Below are 23734 nucleotides of genomic sequence, written 5' to 3'. Positions count from 1 at the left end.
AACTTGAACTTTTAATTGTGCCCGAAAGAAATACTGACTGGCTAAATAGATGAATAACACATGCATTAAGGACAGATGGAACACAGTACACGTGCAGCGCGCGGAGTTGTATGCAGTAACAAACTCACTGAAGCGAGTATACTGCACAACGGTTAGGTTAAGAGGCTTGCATGAACATCAGAATTTATGTTACTCTCGCTACATTACGGAAGAACGGCCCAGACGACTGCTAATAGCCAAATTAGCTTGCATTCTATTACTGCATAACAATCCCGGGTGTAGCAGGCAGATAAACTCCAAGAAAAACAGGCTTATATTGTACTTTGATGAAAAGGAAAGTGATGGTAGCGAGAACCAGATAAAGACTTCAAAGAAGCAATTTCATTTCACATGAATTCCTTATATTGAATACTAAGAAGATTTCTCGCGAAACACGACGACCGAGACATTGCGACTCTCCTTTCACATGAATGATGAGAGTTTGTAAAGAGGATCATATTTCTTGTGCCGCTGAGCGGCTCTTTTCACTTTGAACGTAGTAAGGCAGGTTACAATGAGCAGCCAAAAGAGAAACTCTACCCCGCTCAGGCTTTGCTAACTCATTGACATGTTCCTTCATTGGGTTCGTACGATACGTTTTCAATTCACGAGTCCCTGAAGATATTGAACATGTTGCTAAACAAACATTAATTTAAGGACAAAAATAATACCTGGGCGACATGCCCCGGAACAGTACGAGAAATTAGCTGATTCCCCGAAGTGTCGTTGCAATCAGCACTAACCTGCCTTTAGGGCAGTCGTCCAGGGGGCAGGTTCCCTATCTGTTGTTTATGCGTTAAATAATTACAAGAATTTGGAAACTTGTTGAATATTTATCTTGGTAAATTATTCCAATCCATAAATCCTCTTCCTATGAACGATTATTTGCCCTAATGTGTCCTCTTGAATTCCAAATTTACTTTCATACTAGCTGATGTACCCGTGCTTCGCTACGGGATTCTCAGAAAGACTGACTTGGTGGTTTTCCTAACTTAATCCAACATAGGTCATTACAAAAACGTCAGTAGGAATGTAGCGATTGAAAGCAATGTTATCATATAAAATACTCGATCAAATGAAACACCGCAAACTTTCTCACTTTCAACGAACAGTACTACGGTGCCGATCTAAGAGTCCGAAGTTCCAGAGCTGGAATAATCAGGTCGCAGACTGCCGTGAACACTCCTCTGTCATTATTCCGTTAAACATGCACACTACTCATTCCAATCAGTGCCTCCGAGTAGGGATTGAATAGCTCGAATACTATGATGAACCAATGTGTTACAAACCAGATATATCAGAAAATGTATGAACCAGAGGAATGGCATGCTACTTCCCGCCAATATACAGGCAGGCTGTTTCAGTCGGTACGACCAGGCGAGTTGGCCGTGTGGTTAAGGGGCGCGCAGCTGTGAGATTGATATATATAGATTTATCTATACGACCACTAATGACATAAATAACTTATTTGAGAATTACATTTCAGGCCTTCCCCTAAACTACCATTTCACTCAGCGTGAATAAAATAATTTACAGCCTAGATTGTAGTGGATCATCACCCGACATTACATGACGATTTTCATTAAATTCTCTTCAGCCGCTTCCTCTTGATGCGTGTACATACATACATACATATAGATGGACAGACAGAAATTACGGGAAAGTCGGGAAAGTAAAAAAATGCATTTCCTTGTTACTGTAGACATGACAGATACAGAAATACCATTCATTTCAAATTCTGAGCAATGTACAGGCAAAACACTTATTTTATATATAGATTACATTTCAGGCCTTCCCCTAAACTACCATTTCACTCAGTGTGAATTACATTATTGATAGCCTAGATTATAGTGACCTACTCCCAGACTTTGCATACCAATTTTCGAGAAGATACGACCACTAATACAATAAGTGTTTGACAATTAAATTTTAGGCCTTCCCCTAAACTACCATTTTTCTCAGCGTGTATAGCCTATATTGTAGCGACTTATTTCACATGTTTGTCTACTGATTTTCATTAAGGCACGACCACTAATAACATAAATATTTGAGAATTAAATTTCAGGCCTTCCCCTGAACTATCATTTCACTCAGCGTGATCAAAATAATTTATAGCCTAGATTGTAGCGGTTAATCACCCGACTTTACATTCCGATTTTCATTAAATTCTCTTCAGCCGTTTTCTCGTGATGCGTGTACAGACAGACAGACAGACAGACAGACAGACAGACAGACAGACAGACAGACAGACAGACAGACAGACAGAAATTACGGAAAAGTAAAAAAATGCATTTTCTTGTTACTGTGAACATGAACGATACAGAAACGCCATTCTTTTCAAATTCTGAGCAATGTACAAACTCTTATTTTATATATAGATTACATTTCAGGCCTTCCCCTAAACTACCATTTCACTCAATGTGAATAACATTATTGATAGCCTAGATTATAGCGACCTATTCCCCGACTTCGCACACCAATTTTCGTGAAGATACGACCACTAATACAAGAAATATTTGACAATTAAATTTTAGGCCTACCCCTAAACTACCATGTTTCTCATCGTGTATAGCCTATATTGTAGCGACTTATTTCACATGTTTGTCTACCGATTTTCATTAAGACACGACCACTAATAACATAAATATTTGAGAATTACATTTCAGGCTTCCCCTAAACTACCATTTCACTCAGCGTGATTAAAATAATTTATAGCCTAGATTGTAGCGGTTCATCACCCAACTTTACATTCCGATTTTCATTAAATTCTCTTCAACCGTTTTCTCGTGATGCGTGTACATACATACAGACAGACAGACAGACAGACAGACAGAAATTACGGAAATGTAAAAAATGCATTTTCTTGTTATTGTGAACATGACCGATACAAAAATAGCATTCTTTTCAAATTCTGAGCAATGTACAGACAAAACTCTTATTTTATATATATAGATTATGACCTTTCCTACTTTTAAAAACACCACTCAAACTTATTCGTCTACTAATGTAATTCCACGCGATATCTCCACTCACAGCTCGGAACATACCGCTTAGTCGAATAGCTCGTTTCCTTTCTCCCGTGCGGTGTGGGCAGTAGCTCAGTCTTGCAGCTTCAAATGTCCTTGCAGGGGTGAGTTTCTAGCGCGGCACGGTGCAAATCCCAAACGAATGGGGTAAAAATTAGGACTCCGTAGATTACCGGGTCGACAGCTTTTGTATTTCGTGCAGCATCCTCGACGAAACAAGGCTGGACACGAAACACAGTGCTGTCCCCTTTCGCTGGTCAGTGACTTTAGGTGCCTTCTGAGAAGCGAACTCCGTCCACTCCGCATTACTCTTATTGCCATATCGAACAACACTGCGGGAAAATGGCGGATCATTAATTCGTGACTCTTAAGTTTTTTTGGAGAAGACAATAGACTTGTATCGTCCTCGACGATAAAGTAAATAAATGACTGAATTAGTGCTAAAGAAAGAAATGGCATACGCAGGCTGATCAATCACGTAAGAGTCACTCAGATACGCACTGGTAAGGGCGACTTAAGCTGGCAGGATTACGCACCACATCTACCAGAGCAACAGAGCGCAAGGGTAAAACATACCTCATCCTTTCTGCCTGCTTTCACAATATTTTATTTATTTATTAAACATGTCCTACCACCAGCAGAGACATACCCCGTTTACAGGTGGACATAACGCACATTATAAAGCACGGAATTTGTGAATAAATAACAAGAAATTAGTAAACAGAAAGAAAAAACAAACACGATAAATAATGCTACGCTTCTTGTTTGTAGTTATTATTAATGTTACTGTACAGAAATACAGTTTGTCCAACACAATATTTTAACAAAAACCTAAGTTCATCTTGAGTCACTCTAGTACGCACGCGCAGATGCCGAACGAACGAGTCCCGTAAGTAGCGCCACCTCATTGGCTATGCTGACTAAGACTGCATGCTTAAGCTCACAGTCGCCATCTTGGAGGGACCTAACCTCACTTTTACGGCGAGACGCGCTCCAAACGTCATCTTGTCAGATGCCCTTTCCGACCCGGATTTTGCATAAGAGAGCATGTCTAACCTCACAGTCGCCATCTTGGAGGAGCCTAACCTCACCTTTGATACCCGGTCTGCAGGTCTACCGTTACGCTGACCACGAGTTAACCTCTCAATACTTTGAGTTGAACTTGGAACAAGATGGTGGCTATACATAGGCTCCTATGGAGAAAGCTGGCCTAGAGGAAAGGACATAGGGCTTAACGAGACGGCCTACGGGCGATAGGGCATGTAAATGTCCTAACCTAGTTTTTACAGCCAGATGCCCTTCACGACGCCGTCTTGAGTAGTATGACAAGGTGGATTCACGTAAGAGAACAAGCGTAACCTCACTTTTACGGCCAGGTGCCCTTCTCTACGCCATCAGACCCCGAGTTCGACACTAGGTTTAAGGGCCTAAGTCTTAAATTCGATGCCAAAAAAATCTTGACTCAACTGCTAACGTGGTTATAGTGTAAACGTAACCTAACAGTCACGAATTTGACTCCAAGCTTAAACTCACAGGTTCTGGAATTGACCCTAGGCTAAAGGGCGTTAGCATTACAGCCTCAAGTTTGATACCCAAGAATGCTAGCTTAACCCAACTACCAACGTGATTATGGTTAAGAGTGCTAGGTTAACCCATGCATTTGATGCCAGGCTTAACTTTACAAGGGCGTTGCAGTCACAAGTTTGAGATTCGATCCCACGCTAAACCTAACTAGACGAGATGAGACATGATCCAGGGACTTTGATGCTGAGATGGTGGAAGCTAACGGCTACACATAGGACTAGAAATATGGTGTAAGGTGTAATACAAATGCTTTATTCATAAGGGGCGCAATGCTTGGAAGCATCTTTGAAGTTGTAAAAACGGAGAGCCTAGCGCACAGGCCAGTGGACTAGCTTTGGAAGTATTTGCTGACACAGGGAATACAAAGTGTTCGCGACTTAGGTACAATCACGCAGGAAGACCTAACCTATCTTCATACTGAATACCTAACATAATTCGTAAAACAATGTGGTGCCGGAATTTAGTTTGCAGGATTTCGCGTATTTTCAGAATTCCCGAAAACAAAATATAATCCGTACCTACACTTCAAGTTCGATACCCGGGCTAACTGCAGGTCTAACGTTACGTTGACCACGCGATAACCTCCCTGGACTTGACATGGTACTAGGGAGATAGTGTAAGACTTGATACGTATGCTTTATTCATTGAGGCGTAACGCTGAAAGGCGACCTTATGTCTTACAAGGGAACATCCACAATGGTGAAGTCGCCGATCGCGATGAAACTTAGCAGACACATTGAGGTACATGTAAAAACAATGCCAGCATCAATTTTAGGCACCAACATTCATTAGCGCGTTAACTAAGGGACCTAAAAGTTGCGACATTTCAAGTTCCGCGCGAACAGCGATGAATACCTGCTGGCCAATGTTAAGCCGGCACACACACTTCCCGTCTGGAGACACCCTCTGCACCGCCTTTTACCCTCCAAGTGGTTCTCCTCGGCACGTTTCCCTCCCTTCTCCTCGCCCTTGCGAGGAGAAATAAAACAAATAACTAAAATACATGTTGTTATGTATTGACAGGAACAACGAAGGACATAACTGTTCGTTTAAGAACAACGAGAGTGTTATCGGTAATGAAATCAATGTCGTATGGCTTTTAGTGGCGGGATATCCCAGGACGGGTTCGGCTCGCCAAGTGCAGGCGTAGGCGACCTGCGCGTCGTGATGAGGATGAAATGATGATGAAGACAACACATACACCCAGCCCCCGTGCCGTAGGAATCAACCAATTAAGGTTACAATCCCCGACCCGGCCGGGAATCGAACCCGGGACCCTCTGAACCGAAGGCCAGTACGCTGACCGTTCAGCCAGCGAGTCGGACAGAGTTATCGGTATCAATATATCATAAACCTACAATTTCACATGCAGCACAAAAGACCACGCTTCAATCTACGTTATTACGGCCTATGTCCGCAGTGTGACATCTCCCCGTGAGCGCCAAAACCTATTTGACAATAGTTGACTGCTGAACACTCACCCTCAATCGCGTCATAAAGCTGCAGCTCCCGAAAGTTCACCGTGACTTCCGTGCTTTGCTTGAAGATGAAAAATAATTTTTGACACGCTTAGTGACATTGCCCTTAAGGACTCGTCGCAAACGTTTTCATAAATATTTCATAAAATGTAAACTGCCTATACAATGTGGGAATTCCTAGGGAGAGCTGATAGCGTACGCAGTGTAGCACAGCGCGGGGAGAGGGAAACGAGCGGGCGGAGGGGAGGCACAAAGCAGTGTTCCGGCTAAGCATTGGTCAGGAGGAATTCATCGCTGTTCGCGCGGAACTTGAAATGTCGCAACTTTTAGGCCCCTTAGTTAATGCGCTAATGAATGTTGGCGCCTAAAATTGATGCTGGCATTGTTTTTATATGTACCTCAATGTGTTTGCTAAGTTTCATCGCGGTCGGCGACTTCACCATTGTGGATGTTCCCTTGTTAGAGTTGAGTGACCGCGCAAGGTATTGGCCAAAGAAAGGCGTGAAAATTAAAGACTCGTTAGCCCTCATAAACCTAATAGCGTTGGGGCCGGAGAAAGAACAAGAGTTAACTGAGGAAGGTCGGATAGTGAGTGGCCTAACACAAGTAAGTAGAAGCATGCTCTTATGGCACTAACCCGGCCGGACTGTCCTGGGGCTCTTTTCCCTAATTCGAGGTTCTATCCTCCTAACCGGATGCCCTTCCTAACTTGCGACTGTCGGTGGAGTGATGTAGGAGGGTGATGCAATACCTTAAGCCTAGGGCCGAAGCCGGGGTCTGTCAGTTTAAGCCTGGAGTCGAATCCGTACCTGATAGGTTAAACTTACAGTCTTGACTGTAATCACGTTAGCAGTTGAGTCAAGACTTTTGGCATCGAATTTATGACTTAAGTCCTTAGGCCTAAGGTCGAACTCGGGGTCTGATGGCGTCGGGAAGGGCACCTAGCCGTAAAAGTGAGGTTAAGCTTGTTGTCATACGCTATTCCATATTGTCCTACTACTCAAGATGGCGTCGTGAAGGGCATCTGGCCGTAAAAACTAGGGTAGGACATATGTACGCCCGTAGGCCGTCTCCTTAAGCCCTATTTCTCATAAGAGCCTATGTATAGCCGCCATCTTGTTACAAGTTCAACTTAAAGTCTTGAGAGATTATCGCGTGGTCAGCGTAACGGTAGACCTGCAGTCCGGATTTCAAATGTTAGGTTAGGCTGCTCCAAGATGGCGACAGTGAGGTTAAGCATGCAGTTTTAGTCAGCATAGTCAATGAGGTGGGGGACTCGTCCAGGGGCCCGCGTTGGCGGTGGCGGCTGAACCGCACGCACACTGCCTCTGCTCTGTCCACTACACGTGGTCCTAAAGGGAGCTGAGACGCACTTGTGAATGAAAATCGCTTCTAAAACCGACAGAAATTGTATGAGAGTGCATCCCTGCTTGTTAGCGAAGAAAACATTGCAACGGGAACATTTCGAGTCGGTCACCTCGCAAGAAGCCAGGCAGTGGTCAGGTGGGCCCACCCTGCAGGCTATTGACACCTCCGTGATCAGCTGACTTGAAAATCTGTGGGACATGTTGGAACAGGGGGTAAAACGCCGACACCCGCGATCTTGACGGTTATCAAGTCCAGAGGTGGAGTTAAAATGATGCTCTCCAGGGCTGCTGAGCTTAGCGTGAAACTGCATACTCTACGAATAATCATAGTAAAATCAATTATTGCAGCAGTTTTGTTAAAAAGATGACACATTGTAACTAGTGGAGAGTGTGTGCGGCTCACTGTTCTCACTAAAGTTCACTCCCGTTATTTATGAGTTTGTTCCCTTGTGTTACGTAAAGGTGAGAGTAGAAATTCATTGTCACATTCCTTAATCGCGAGGAAGTACGTCCGTAACAACAATAGTTTTCTTAATGTGGAATGATTTTATAATAATTGACAACAAATAATGTTCCAAAGGGACACCTTACACAAGACTCAACCATCCGCATGCGGTATCATGGTCCCCTTAATACTGATTTTAAAACTAATTTTAAAGATCGTGCTCACTTTTCTCTTTAGAACTCATTTAGAGCGTACAAGCAGACCATAGAATTTTAACGTAAGAAGAATTCCGCCGAACGAGACAAAGCTTGCCTGCTTGAGTGGAGTTACAAGTAGTACTGTCACAGTCGGCAATAAACAGTACCTATCTGGGGGTACATGGAGTAGCCTAGGGATATCATTTATATCTGTGTAGTTCGAGTGGAGTGGCCGTGCGCAACTTGCTGGGTTGGAATCCCACCGTCGGTTTTCCCTTGTTTCCCATTTTCAGACCAGGGAAACGTTGGGGCTGTACCTTAAAGGCCACGCCCGCTGTCTTCTCAATCCAAGCCCTTTCGTATCCTTGTGTCGGGAAACCCTTCGATGTGTTAGTGGGTCGTTAAAACAAACAAAACTCCATGTAGAACTGGAGACCTGGCCAACATTCCCCATTTAAGTGGTTCGTAAACTAATTTCACCACTCTTGCTCCATCACTTGCTACTGGCAAGCCTGAATCTGTGTGGAATTTATCTTCCAAAGAAATGTTTGTACAAAGTAGACTTGTATGTAATATTCCTCAGTGTACCAAGTCCTGACGATGTTAGTGCGACCAAGTATTCAAGGTTCTGTAGGACCTTCACTCGCAAACTTTGACAGATATTTTAAATCTGGTTCAGAAGGTTTTTGTCGCCCACCCACGTCCACCTGTCCCGTGCATCAGCCAGCACTTGTCATTTCTGAAAATCTCACTCCTTTCCTCCATTTTGAGAGGGTAAAGAATTCCCTTGATTTTCTAAAACTTTAAATATGAGGCCACGTGTCAATTCTTCTGGTCTTCAAGTGACACCTCACTAAACTCCCCGCGCGCCATCTTGTGGCATGTCGCTCCTTCTCACTGGCCTCCTCAGACATTTCAGAGATCGTGTTTTCCTTCACCAAATGGTCACCGTGTGTGTGTTTCGGTTAACAGGGTCCCGGGAATTTTATTATCAACTGGTTAATTTCCCTGACTCGGGGACTGGGTGTTAGTGTTTTTCCGAACACACAACTGTTTATAAACACACAACACACCATACAACGAATGACCACCGAGTACTTTCCTCCACATAGAGTTGGCGTCAGGAAGGGCATCCGGTCGTAGAAAACCATAGTCAAATCACATGTGGGACACATTTGGTACCTGAAACCCCACCAGGGTGTGATGTAAGGGGTTGAAGAAGAAAATGTGACCGGTCAAGATGGTCGTGTGGTTAGGGTCGCGCAACTGTGAGCTTGCATTTGGGAGATAATGGGTTCGAACCTCACCGTCGACAATCCTAAGATTGTTTTGCTTGGTTTCCCATTTTCACACCAGGCAAAGTCTGGGGCTGTACCTTAATTAAGGCAACGGAGGCTTCCTTCCTACTCTTTCCTGTCTCTTTCCTAGCTCTTTCCTGTCCCATTGCCGCCATAAGAGCTACCTGTGTCGGTGCGACGTAAAACAAGTATGAAAGTTTACGTTTGAGAATAAGTCTTTGTAGAAGGTGTACACTCAGGCTCCATTCTTTCCAGAAGACGGCTGCAGCCCCTGGATGGTGTTCGAGTTCATGCCTCACGGAGACCTGGCCGAGGTGCTGCGGTCCAACAGTCGCCAGCTGTGGAGACCAGTGCCTGGACTTCCCCCGCTCAACAAGGTACTTCCCATTGCTTCACCTACTATCTAACTTTTATCTGATACTCCGGATTTCTCTTTATTTTATTTTATTTGTTGAGCTTTGCTTTCATTCTTCAGTCTATGTTCTCCTTAGCTTAGTTAGCTTTCATTTCATAATAGAACAATACATTTCTTTCGTATGTGTATTATCTTGGAACTTAATGTAAGAGAGGGCCATGAGCCCACTGCTAAACTCCAATCAATAAATAAGTAAACAAAATTTAGTATAAGCAGTACTAAAAATGAGTAATTACTTATCTGAGTTGTCACGTAGCGCATGATGCAGGAAGTATCGTGGAATTTGCAGGGTGAATCCTACGATCAAATTTGCTATACTCACTTTAGAAGTACATGAAGAACGCTTTAGGCGCGTTCATGCTGGTGTGACTGCAGCTTAGAGCGTCATTCGCGCAGAAGGACGTGAATTTGATCCTTACCCCGTTCCTTTAATATCACTAACTTACCGTTACAGGTGATTTCGTTGCCGTCCTACAATCTCCAACATCTCACGAGATTACTCTACCTAGCTCATGCCACACAGGAAACAAACACGAAAGGAGATTAATATTCCGAACATTCATCCGTCTTATTTTCGTAAAATAAAGAGCAAAAACATACCCGAGTTGTATGGAATCGACCAAATTGCTGAAAATAGTTCTCGTCCTGGGCGAGAGATTCCCACCACTATTCAGCATTCTTCGACTGGTCATCCTTATAGACTTCATTTTAAGATCGTCCATACTTCTCTATGACGTTCAGGTGTGGCGATTTCGGAGGCCAATCTGAAACCGTGATCTGGTACCTCCTTGGAAACAAGGCCTGAACAATTTCGGCTTCGTGAGCTGTATGTTTATCGTACTGGAGACGGAATCCTTGGGGATAACTTTCCGGGGCGAAAGTGATCACGTCTTGAGATGTTCCGGCAATAGAGGATTCCACTGTGTCAGTGTCAGTTGAAAGATGCGAGTGCTTCATGTGTGCTGACAAGTCAGCGGGGATCGAGCTGCAACTCCTGCACTTAGACTGCTTCAAGAAGGTAAGATAAGGGTTGTATCTGTGGAAACAATGTAAGTGTTATCGTCTGCAAGCTCTGGGGAACGGAAACAGGCTGCGAGACGCGATAGAGTCACCGCGGTCGCCATTTGCCTTAAGACGAGTGCGACGTAAACAAACCTATCTGTCGGCCTCCCAATCCTAAGATCATGGGTTCAAACCCGACGTGCGAAGTGAGAATTTTGCATGGCGGAAATACATCTGTTGGACGCTCCAAGTCATAGGATGTCGGCATGAAAAATACACTGACTGACAGAGCAAATGCAACATCAAGAAGGAGTGGTTCGAAAGGGATGAAAGTTGGGGAAAAAACAGAGTCGGCACGGACGAATAATTGATGTTTATTTCAAACCGATATGCAGGTTACACAATGCGCACGGCATCGACTCAGTAGGATGTAGGACCACCGCGAGCGGCGATGCACGCAGAAACACGTCGAGGTACAGAGTCAATAAGAGTGCGGATGGTGTCCTGAGGGATGGTTCTCCATTCTCTGTCAACCATTTGCCACAGTTGGTCGTCCGTACGAGGCTGGGGCAGAGTTTGCAAACGGCGTCCAATGAGATCCCACACGTGTTCGATTGGTGAGAGATCCGGAGAGTACGCTGGCCACGGAAGCATCTGTACACCTCGTAGAGCCTGTTGGGAGATGCGAGCAGTGTGTGGGCGGGCATTATCCTGCTGAAACAGAGCATTGGGCAGCCCCTGAAGGTACGGGAGTGCCACCGGCCGCAGCACATGCTGCACGTAGCGGTGGGCATATAACGTGCCTTGAATACGCACTAGAGGTGACGTGGAATCATACGCAATAGCGCCCCAAACCATGATGCCGCGTTGTCTAGCGGTAGGGCGCTCCACAGTTACTGCCGGATTTGACCTTTCTCCACGCCGACGCCACACTCGTCTGTGGTGACTATCACTGACAGAACAGAAGCGTGACTCATCGGAGAACACGACGTTCTGCCATTCCCTCATCCAAGTCGCTCTAGCCCGGCACCATGCCAGGCGTGCACGTCTATGCTGTGGAGTCAATGGTAGTCTTCTGAGCGGACGCCGGGAGTGCAGGCCTCCTTCAACCAATCGACGGGAAATTGTTCTGGTCGATATTGGAACAGCCAGGGTGTCTTGCACATGCTGAAGAATGGCGGTTGACGTGGCGTGCGGGGCTGCCACCGCTTGGCGGCGGATGCGCCGATCCTCGCGTGCTGACGTCACTCGGGCTGCGCCTGGACCCCTCGCACGTGCCACATGTCCCTGCGCCAACCATCTTCGCCACAGGCGCTGCACCGTGGACACATCCCTATGGGTATCGGCTGCGATTTGACGAAGCGACCAACCTGCCCTTCTCAGCCCGATCACCATACCCCTCGTAAAGTCGTCTGTCTGCTGGAAATGCCTCCGTTGACGGCGGCCTGGCATTCTTAGCTATACACGTGTCCTGTGGCACACGACAACACGTTCTACAATGACTGTCGGCTGAGAAATCACGGTACGAAGTGGGCCATTCGCCAACGCCGTGTCCCATTTATCGTTCGCTACGTGCGCAGCACAGCGGCGCCTTTCACATCATGAGCATACCTCAGTGACGTCAGTCTACCCTGCAATTGGCATAAAGTTCTGACCACTCCTTCTTGGTGTTGCATTTGCTCTGTCAGTCAGTGTATTTCTTATCATTGCCCGAAAAAATTAACATAGGCATAGATTGTCCTACATAAATCCAATTTACTCTGCGGTCTGGTAGACCGACTACGCTTCCACTCACTTCGTGTGAACCCATTCACAGTCCGCGTCCGAGTGAAGTCCCCATCTAGCGGCGAAAACAGAAATTGTGCCGGCTGCCGAAGCCTGCCACACTCCTCTGGGGCAATGACAGATGTTGGAGAGTGTTACAGGAGTGAAAGATCAGAGAGAAAACCGCAGTACCCGGAGAAAACCTGTCCAGCACAAATCTCACATGGAGTGACCAAGAACAGAACCACGGAACCCAGCGGAGAGAGGCCGGCGCGCTCTCGCCTGAGGCAAGGAGGCATGAGGCCATACATGTACACTAGCGGAAATGGGAAGTGTTACACCACTCCGATATTTATCAAACTTTGTCGAGAGGTTCATCACATAACTGGTATTAAACTATTGAATGTTCATGGAGCTGTTCATCACCGTGACCCCTACAGGGTGTGGCAGCCTCCGAATGTCATCTTCAGGGACGAGGCCTGAAACACAACTGGTATGACCGCATACATGTCCGGCTACATGGCTAAATGGTTAGCGTCCTGGCCTTTCGTCACGGGCGTCCCGGGTTCGATTCCCGGTAGGGTCAGGAATTTTAACCACCATTGGTTAATTTCTCTGGCACGGGGCCTGGGTGTATCTGTCGTCTTCATCATCACTTCACCCTCATCATGACGCACCTGGCGAGCCGAACATGTCCTCGGACACTCCCAGGCATGCTCCGTACATTCCTCTTGCATTATCCTGCTGGCACGCTCGTCATGAAGGATATGACAACAGGGTTTACCACTCCTGCCACATACTGCGAGCATCTAGTTTCCCTCAAGTCCGTCCTGTCGTGCTGCTTCCTGCGACCTTGACCTCCACTCCGGCTCTACACCATGCAGGTCTCCTTTGTCTGTGGTAAACAACCCAGCTTGTTCCCGACGGCTCGTGGTGACACTCTGCCTGTAGTGACGTCCTCATTACTCGATCTGCAGTCACAGCGCAATCTGTCCTTATCCGTCAAGCCAATGCTCGACCTCTAGGCAAGTTCTACAGTAACGTTAGACACACCAGCCGTACAGGTCGTGCTGGCATTCGGTCACAGTGTAACACTTTCCATTGCCGCTAGTGTCATGGCTAATACCAGTCCCCAGTGCTTTACGTCCTTGCATAAACGCTACACATTATACCGCCTGCACATTCGGTTTTGGCGTTACCTCATTGAAGCACTGATAACGTATCAATCAATCAATCAATCAATCAATCAATCAATCAATCAATCAATCAATCAATCAATCAATCAATCAATCAATCAATCAATCAGTCAGTCAGTCAATCGATCGATCGATCGATCGATCAATCAATCAATCAATCACTTCAGATCTGCATTTAGAGCAGTCGCCCAGCTGGCAGATTCCCTATCTGTTCTTTTCCTAGCCTTTTCTTAAACGATTACTAAGAAATTGGAAATTTATTGAACATCTCCCTTGGTAAATTATTCCAATCCCTAACTCCCCTTCCTATAAAAGAATATTTTCCCCAATTTTTCCTCTTGAATTCCAAATTTTATCTTCATATCTTTCCTACTTTTAAAGACACCACTCAAATTTATTCGTCTACTAATGTCATTCCACTCCAACTCTCCACTGAAAGCTCGGAACATACCACTTAGTCGAGCAGCTCGTCTCCTTTCTCCCAAGTCCTCCCAGCCCAAAATTTCCAAATTTTTTGTAACGCTACTCTTTTGTCAGAAATCACCCAGAACACATCGAGCTGCCTTACTATGGATTTTTACCAGTTCTCGAATCAAATAATCCTGATGAGGGTCCCATACACTGGAATCATACTCTAGTTCGGGTCTTACCATACATTTATATGCCCTCTCCTTTACATCCTTACTACAACCCCTAATACCCTCATTACAACGTGCAGAGATCTGTATCCTTTATTAACAACCCCAATGAAGATCTTTCCTTATATTAACATCTAGGTACTTACAGTGATTCCCGTAAGGAACTTTCACCCCATCAACGCAGTAATTAAAACTGAGAGGACTTTTCCTATCTGTGAAACTCACAACCTGACTTTTAACCCCGTTTATCATCATACAATTGCATGCTGTCCATCGCACAACAATAGTGAGATCATTTTTCAGTTGCTTACAATCTTGTAACTTATTTATTACTGTATACAGAATAACATCATCTGCGAAAAGCCTTATCTCTGATTCCACTTCTTTACTCTTATCATATATAATAAAAAATAAAGGTCCAATATACTGCCTTGAGAAATTCCCCTCTTAATTATTACAGGATCAGATAAAGCATCGCCTAATTTAATTCTCTGAGATCTCTTTTCTAGAAATGTAACCACCCATTCAGTCACTCTTTTGTCTAGTCCAATTGCACTCATTTTTGCAAGTAGTCTCCCAAGATCCATCCTATCAAATGCTTTAGACAGGTCATTCGCGATACAGTCCATCTGACCTCCTGAATCCAAGATATCTGCTATATCTTGCTGAAATCCTACAAGTTGAGCTTCAGTGGAATAACATTTATTGAACACGAACTTCCTTCTATCAAATCAGTCATTAATATCGTAAACATCAGAAATAATGCGTTCCCCAATCTTACATGCCAGGCACGCCAAACTTACTGACCTCTAACTTTCAGTTTTATGTCTGTCACCCTTTCCTTCATACACAGGGGCTACTATAGCAACTCTCCATTCATTTGGCATAGCTCTTTCAGTATTAAAAACTTCATTTTTTGTCCGTATTGACTCAAGATTTTACAATGCTTAGAAAAGCTAAAGGTTCCACCTATTCAATACGTTATCGTAATGGTCTATTTAGAACATCACATATTTATTTATCTTATCATAAAATACATCTTTGGGACCGGTTTCGGCAATCCACTATGCCATCATCAGCCATTAAGTTTTTTATAGCAAGGAACATTCAAAAATTTAAAAATATGCAATAGCAAGTCCTATTCTTACATGAAAAACATTAAAAAATATAGCTAAATAGCATAGGCCCATTGGTACTATACAGATAACATGTCTTTTTTTGAAAAATACAATATTATTTAGTGCATCTAAATTTATTTTTTTATATATAATTGGAAAAGTCTATGATTTGGTGTAGCTTATGTACAATAGGGATGTATAGAACTAGCACCGATAGAGCGCACTGCTGTTTTACTGGGTAAGCGCAATGCGCTCTCCATTTGTCTCCTGTGTACTCATGCCGCTAAATATCCACGAATTTAAGTTGCTTAAATTGTTATTTTCGTGACTATGTCGAGCTGTTGCAGTGTTCCTCTTTGAAAATATCAGGGAAGCCCATTTTCGTTTCACCAGTATCCACAAAATAAAGAAATGAGGAAGAAATGGTTACATGCTATTAGAAGGAAAAATTTCGGTGAGAAGAATCTGACCGAAAGTATTAAAGGGTGTTCCCATTATTTTTAACCCGGTGACTTCACGAAAATTTTGTTGGACAAGTCCGATTTGCGAACGGGAATAATTCCTATTTTCTACCGATAAACTGATTAGGCATTTTGATAACAACCACCGAATTTATGCGTTTGAATTTAAAGGTGAGAGAGCAAGATTAAAACCGGGTGCTGTTCCATCGCTTTTTCCGTCGACCACGAACACAACGAAAACAGTGAAGAGGCCATGCACCAAAAATTTGCCTGATGACCACGATAAGCCTACAATATCGGAATATGCAGAAATAACCTCCCTTGAAGTACGGGAAGAAATTGTGAATATACCCGACGAAGTGAATGTTACATTTGTGATTCCCATTTTCAAAGACACCAGCACTCAAAATATTCTACAGGTAATTTGGTTGTTGAGCAAGCAATGCGTAATCGTGATGCCATATTGCTTTATACAGGGTTTGTAGACGTCCAACATCGTAATTTGGTGTTTGCTGTTCTGGGAGAAAACAGATATAATTTACAGATAATCCCTCCTGAACCCAGACTGTGTTTCTTCTTGACTGTTATGAAGCTTAAGGACAACAAATCTGACTAAGAACTAGGCCTTAAATTCGGAATCGATAAAACTACTGTTGGGAGAAATTTAATGTTTGGATTAATTTCGTGTACTGCCAATTTAAAGAGTTGAATATTTGGACTGATAGAGAGCATATCCTTGAAAACAGCCCCCTTGCTTTTAGACAGAAATGCCCCTCGACTAGAGTTATAACGGGTGCAATTGAGATTATACATAACAAAACTTGTTCCAAGTAATAATAATGTTATTTGCTTTACGTCCCACTAACTACTTTTACGGTCTTTGGAGACGTCGAGGTGCCGGAATTTAGTCCCGCAGGAGTTCTTTTACGTGCCAGTAAATCTACCGACACGAGGCTGTCATATTTGAGCACCTTCAAATACCACCGGACTGAGCCAGGATCGAACCTGCCAAGTTGGGGTTAGAAGGCCAGCGCCTTTACCGTCTGAGCCACTCAGCCCGGCACTTGTTCCAAGTGCAAACATTCCACTTTCATAGGGCTAACTGGCCTCAACCGTTTGGTAGGGGGATGCTGAAAACTTTATACATTTTGGCTGCATGTTTCTGAACACTGAATAATGCTAGTCTTGCACAAGTGCTGTAATGCGTAGCTTACAGCAGCAATATGCTTACAACATGCCTTGGGGCCTGCTCCAGCAAAACGTTCTCATTCCCCTCCTATAATATCACGAGGTAATCCTAAATTAAACTTCACATCATAGGTCTTAGGTTTTGTGTACTCGGATATCACAGCACTGCATTTTAGAATTTCAACCTTTTATAAACAAAACAAACATTCCACTGAAAAGTCTATATCCAACATAACACAATGATTTGTAGTTGGAAACAGGTGTTCCATCTATTTCCGATTTTCTAAATGCGAAATAATCCATCAGATGCAAATTTGTGATAGTGATCTTCACCTTAAGGCTGATGGTCAAATATTCAAAGGAACCGGCACTGGGAAACTCAAGAATATTTACATGCCTTTGGTGGTGTACAGAGGCTGTATCTGCAGTTTCATGTAAGCCATCAACCTTAAAAAATACACGAATCGAAGTATAGACAAGGGGAGCAAATGGATGTTTAAATATCTATTTATGATTTAAGTCTTGTGGAGGTATATTTATATATTTATCAATGTACAATACTCAAGCAATTGTTATCTTAAGGAAAAGGCATGCTGACTCCTATCTAATTACCGCTGTACCGGTACTAATTCTTCCTTCCTCCCGCTAGTTTTAGCGTTTCTGGTCCGTAGCTCATTTTGCAGCTGTTCAAGGCTTAAACGCTGAAAATCGTCCATAATATACCAGGGGATATACCTATACAATTCATTAATATAGTCTTGTAGTAAAACTAGAGAAGATACAATCGGCTCTAGCTCAGAAAAGTCGGTCACATTCTATATATTACTCGCAGCTGACTGGGAGAAACATAAGACGATCGCCTTGCGCTTACCCAGTAGTACACGAGCGCTATCTGGCGCGAACTTTCTCTGCCTACGTCCCTATAGAATCATGTAAAATTGATAAAAGAACAGCTGTTGAATTCACTCTCTCTGCACGCTGTTACATTCAACCTGAGGTCCGTACTGGTTCGAGATTAACACTATTTACGGCCCATTTCCATCTGGCACATAAAATAATATTCAAGATCTTAACCATAGTTTCGGCCTCAGCCACTCAGTTATTTGCATTGGAAAATACTAGAAGCAAGGTTCAAATACTCAAACAAGAAAAAACACATCAGATTCTGCTACTCCTTACATAGTCAAACAGACTGTTGTGTCAATAAGTTTTAAGGAAGAAGAACCTGTATTTATTATCTAAAACAGTACAAGTCGCATATTATGAGGAACTAAAAAACTGTGTTTAAAAATGACAGAGGTTTTTATAGAATCATTCATCAATTTTATAGAAAATTTCCTGTGTATCAACTATGTCAAACCATAGTCTTTTTAAGCACCTAAAAACAATTCTAGACGCACCAAATAATACTATATTTTTTAAAAAAGACATGTTACTTGTATAACATAAAAAAAGGTTAATACTAACCAGCCAATTTTTAATATTTTCCATGTAAAATAGGACTTGTTGTTTTTAAAACTGTGGTTTAAATGGCAAAAATAGATTCTTTTATCAATTTTATATGATTCTATTGTACATAAGCTACACCAAATCATAGACTTTTCCAATTATATATAAAAAATAAATTTAGATGCACTAAATAATATTGCATTTTTCAAAAAAGACATGTTATCTGTATAGTACCAATGGGCCTATGCTATTTATGCTATATTTCTAATGTTTTTCATGTAAGAATAGGACTTGCTATTGCATATTTTTAAATTTTTGAATGTTCCTTGCTATAAAAAACTTAATGGCTGATGATGGCATAGTGGATTGCCGAAACCGGTCCCAAAGATGTATTTTATGATAAGTTAAATAAATATGTGATGTTCTAAATAGACCATTACGATAACGTATTGAATAGGTGGAACCTTTAGCTTTACTAAGCATTGTAAAATAGCTCTTTCATGCAAACAATAATCAAATAAGTACTTCAGATATGGTACTACACCCCAACCCATTGTCTTCAGTATATCACCCGAAATCTGATCAATTCCAGCCGCTTTTCTAGTTTTCAACTTTTGTATCTTATTGTAAATGTCATTGTTATCATATGTCAATTTTAATACTTCTTTAGCATTAGGCACCTCTTCTATCTGGACAGTATCCTCGTAACCAACAATCTCTACATACTGCTGACTGAATACTTCTGCCTTTTGAAGATCCTCACACACACACACACACACACATACACACACACACACACCTGTTCATTAATGATTCCTGGAATATCGTTCTTGTAACCTGTTTCTGCCTTAAAGTACCTATACATACGTTTCAGTTTTTCACTAAAATTTGTATGACTGCCAATTATACTTGTCATCATGTTAGTCTTAGCTGACTTCTTTGCTAGATTCAGTTTCTTAGTAAGTTTCTTCAATTTCTCCTTACTTCCACAGCCATTTCTAACTCTATTTCTTTCCAACCTGCACCTCCTTCTTAGTCTCTTTACTTCCCTATTATAATAAGATGGGGCTTTAAGCAGCTTCATGTTCACTAATACCATCTACTATTTCGGTTTCTCTATAGAGCTCATCTGGTTTTACCAAAACCACGTCCAGGATATTCTTCCCTCTAGTTGGTTCCATCGCTTTCTGAATCAGGTGTCCTTCCCATATTAACTTAACCGCCATTTGTTGGGCATGCTTCCTGTCGTTCGCATTACCTTCCCAATTGGCATTTCGTAAATTCAGATCTCCCGCTACAATCACATTCCTTTCCATGTCGTTTCCCCACATAGCTTATTATCTTATCAAATAATTCTGAATCAGCGTCAGCGCTACCGTACACTCCAGAGACATCAATTTGACAATTGTATTTAGAAAGGAGCCTTACAGATAAAATGCCATGTTTGTTATCTTCAACATTTTCGTAGCTTACAAATTCTTCTTTCACCATAATGAATACTCCCCCTCCCACCATTCCTACCCTTCTCTACGATACACACTCTAGTTCCGTGAGAAAATTTCTGCATCCATTATATCACTTCTCAGCCATGATTCAACTTCTATTACAATATCTGGTGAGTATATATCTATTAAATTACTTAATTCTATTCCTTTCTTTACAATACTTCTACAGTTCAACACTAACATTTTTATGTCAACCCTACTTGACTTCCAGATCTCTGGGCCGTTATCATCACTCCCTAGACCACCCCGTTTCCCTGAGTGCACCTCCCTATTACCCTTCTAAACAAATTTGCTAACTATCCGTACCACTGCGGTTTAAGTAAAGGACATGTGAGCGCAGATCCCTACCTCCTACGCACCCAATAGGATCTAAAAGTCTCACTCCCAATTTCCGACATATCCACTCAATAGATTTAAATGCCCCATCAGCCTCCAGTCAGTATCCCTCCTACACAGTATCCCACTGATAATAATCTCCGCTTCCTTACACTCACCCGACCCCCCCCCCCAAGTATGCTGGTACTTATACCTGCTTGCCTTACGTTGTTAGTACCAACGTGAAACACTACCACCTTCTCCTTCCCCTCCTCCTTCTCTTCTACTTTCTTCAACATCTGCCTCAACCAAATTCCTGGATAACACTCTACCCTGGTTCCCTTCCCTCCATACACTTTCCCGACATGTCTAACCCTACCGACCTCATTTGATCCTCTCTCCTCCTGGTCAGCCCTGTCTTTCCAGACAGCTGCAGAAGCTTCTTCCTCCTCCCTTTTCTCTCTCGCGTTACCCTGTTCCACCTGTTTTTCCTATCGAGTACGGTAATGTACGGTAATTACGTGACGGACGTCAACATTGAGGATTATAACTATTTTACTATGCAATCAATCATCAAATGAATTCCTTCGCCTACGTATTACAGAAAACTGCGTGACTACATTGGAAAAAGTAGTTACCAGGCGACCGAAACTCATAGCTCACACTAGAAAGAGAAGTACAAGCTTTGAAGTTAGGGATTAGTCATTTGCTTGTAAACATAGTTCTTGAATAAACTGGGTGTTTGTAAGAGTGAGGCCAGCAGCCAGTGTTTGTGTGATCACACAGTAGAAGCGCTGGTCTATTTACCTTCAGTTGCCAGGTTCGATACTAGATCAGTCCAGTGGGTTTTGAAGGTGTCAGTAAATATATCAGCACGTGAAAGAACTGCTGCAGCATCGCTGCGAGCCGTAACAGTAGTTGCTGGGGCGTAAAACTGTTGTTATTATTATTATTATTAGCGTATTCGCCCAATAATTGAAGACGTTAAGCAAACAACTCAATCAAGCTTTCTTTCGGTTCTTGTTCTTCCAATAGGCTTTCATTCTCTCTGAGAAGGCTTGTTTACGTTCTTCCGACCATTTCGGTCTGCACCTTTTTTGCTTTGGTTGCTCTGATGTAACTTCCCACTTGTTGACTTTGTGTCTGAAGGTGTCTCTTTCTAAAATGTCTGTTGCACACATGTTTGCGTTTTTGAGGTCCTTTCGAAGTTCGTCCAGCCAAGGTGTTGAATTCTTAAGTGAGCTAACATAATTTAATATTCTTTTTGACAGTCGATTTTCTGGTAATCTTGTGAGGTGTCCAAAGAATTTCATTCGTCTTTTCTTAATGTCAATTTCAATGTTTGAAAATTTTTCTGTTGTTTTGATTGATTGTATATCTTGCTCCTGGGATTTTCCTGATGATCTCCCTCTAATTCTTCTAATTCTTGTTCACTGTTAGGTGACAATGTTTCACTTGCGTAAAGGACTGTTGGTTTTATGACTGTGTTGTAATGCCGAATTTTTGTCTGTCTTGACATGCATTTTTTGTTGTAGATGTCTTGAACTATACTAGACTTAACTAAAGTTGGCGTCTGACAGATAAGGTTGGAGGGAGGAGCACTGCACGTGCCATTTCACGATGTTGCCACATTCCAGCATTCCTTTCTACATGCTCTTACCCCTCGCTTCCGGCTACTTGTTCCCTCCTTCAATCTGACCACTGTGATCTCTTGTAGACTACCTGGCCAGGCGGTGTCGTCCCATTTGCGATCACTCTTATACAAACAATCAGGTTCTTATCAGTGACAGTGACAGGTTTGGCAACTCCCAGCAAGACGAACCTCCCAGAAGTTTTATCTCCATGGCAACCGCAGTCGCCCCACCCTCGTTTCCATGGCAACTGCACAGCCACTCCCTTTATCCCGCCACGGCAGGCAGTAAACGGACCTCCCTCTACGAAATGTCACAAGCCATCTCTTATTATTAGCAGTATAACCCTAATGCCTTCTTGACTTTTTGGAGACGGTTTTGCTGTGAGATCTTCTCAAGGCCTGTCGGTTCGATGAATTCTCCGAGGTATTTAAAGTACGAGACCCGGTCGATTTTACCGTATTTTGTTCTCAGGCTGGTGATATATTATTATTATTATTATTATTATTATTATTATTATTCACCTCTGTGGTGTAGTGGTTATTGTGATAGCTGCCACCTCCGGAGACCCGGTTTTGATTCCCGAATCCGCCACGAAATTTGAAAAGGTACGTGGGCTGGAACGGCGTCCACTGAGCAGAGAGGGTTAAGGCTACGGCCGCTTCCTTCCCATACCCCACAAGGCCCATGTTCAGCATAGAAGGTGAGCTACTGGTCCTCCTCCCCTCTTTTATCCCCGACCCAAAGTCTCACGCTCCAGGACACTGCCCTTCAGGCGGTAGAGATGGGATCCGTCGCTGAGTCCGAGGGAAAAGCCAACTCTGGAGGGTAAACTAATTAAGAAAAAAGAAACGATTATTATTATTATTATTATTATTATTATTATTATTATTATTATTATTATTATTATTATTATTATTACGGGGTTTCCCGTAGAACTCAGAGGTGAAAGAAGGTGCCGGGGTGAATGGGTCTAACTACAATGTCAAGAATTGAATTTAAAACGTAAACTGAAGGTTATATTTTTGAAAAATAACAAACTTGACAAATTTTCACTTAGTGAGATAACAATGACATTTCAGGTACAAAATAGAAAAATCCAAGGTTTCAGAACTTTAACACTCTTGGGCTTCAAGCCCTAGTTTTACAATTTTTGAGCTGCCAGCTCAAATTTTACAAACGAGCACAAAATTGTTCCAAGGGCAGAAATCCCCTAATTCACGGAGCACTTGCTCCCAAAATACAACATCTAGCCTTTAAGAGCTAACAGGCTCTCAGTTTGCCAAGCCTCCTCAAGGCAAATTCAACTCACAAATTCTGCCCTCTGAAGGCACAACTTACAATATACAGGGGTATTTAATACCTAACCTACTGGGGCTTCATGTAAAAGAAAAAACGGTTAAATAAATGGCCCGAACACAAAATGGATGGAGGCGGATGCCTTGCACTCCTAGATATGAACACTTAAAACCTAAAGGGCACTAGGCCGATGAAACAGGGGCTATTCCCAAAGTATGGAGGTGACTCGTATAAGACTAGATTAGAACATTACGGAAGGAAGAAAACCAGTTTCCACACATAGTCACCTCAAACCAATATGACGGGGAGCTCGAGAGGG

General features: G+C 42.9%; 1 protein-coding gene across 1 annotated transcript in view; it reads left to right on the top strand.

The window, feature by feature from the left end:
• Positions 1 to 23734, top strand: part of LOC136877839 (muscle, skeletal receptor tyrosine-protein kinase) — a 243009-nt gene that overhangs the window by 203719 nt on the left and 15556 nt on the right. The window contains exon 7 of the mRNA XM_067152039.2: positions 9690 to 9811. Coding sequence (XP_067008140.1) covers positions 9690 to 9811 — 122 coding nt within the window. The remainder of the gene's footprint in view (positions 1 to 9689; positions 9812 to 23734) is intronic.

This window comes from Anabrus simplex, chromosome 7 (genome assembly GCF_040414725.1).
Source record: "Anabrus simplex isolate iqAnaSimp1 chromosome 7, ASM4041472v1, whole genome shotgun sequence".
Classification (NCBI taxonomy): domain Eukaryota; kingdom Metazoa; phylum Arthropoda; class Insecta; order Orthoptera; family Tettigoniidae; genus Anabrus; species Anabrus simplex.
Note: the sequence above shows the minus strand (reverse complement) of the source record. Positions and strands in the feature narration are given on the sequence as shown.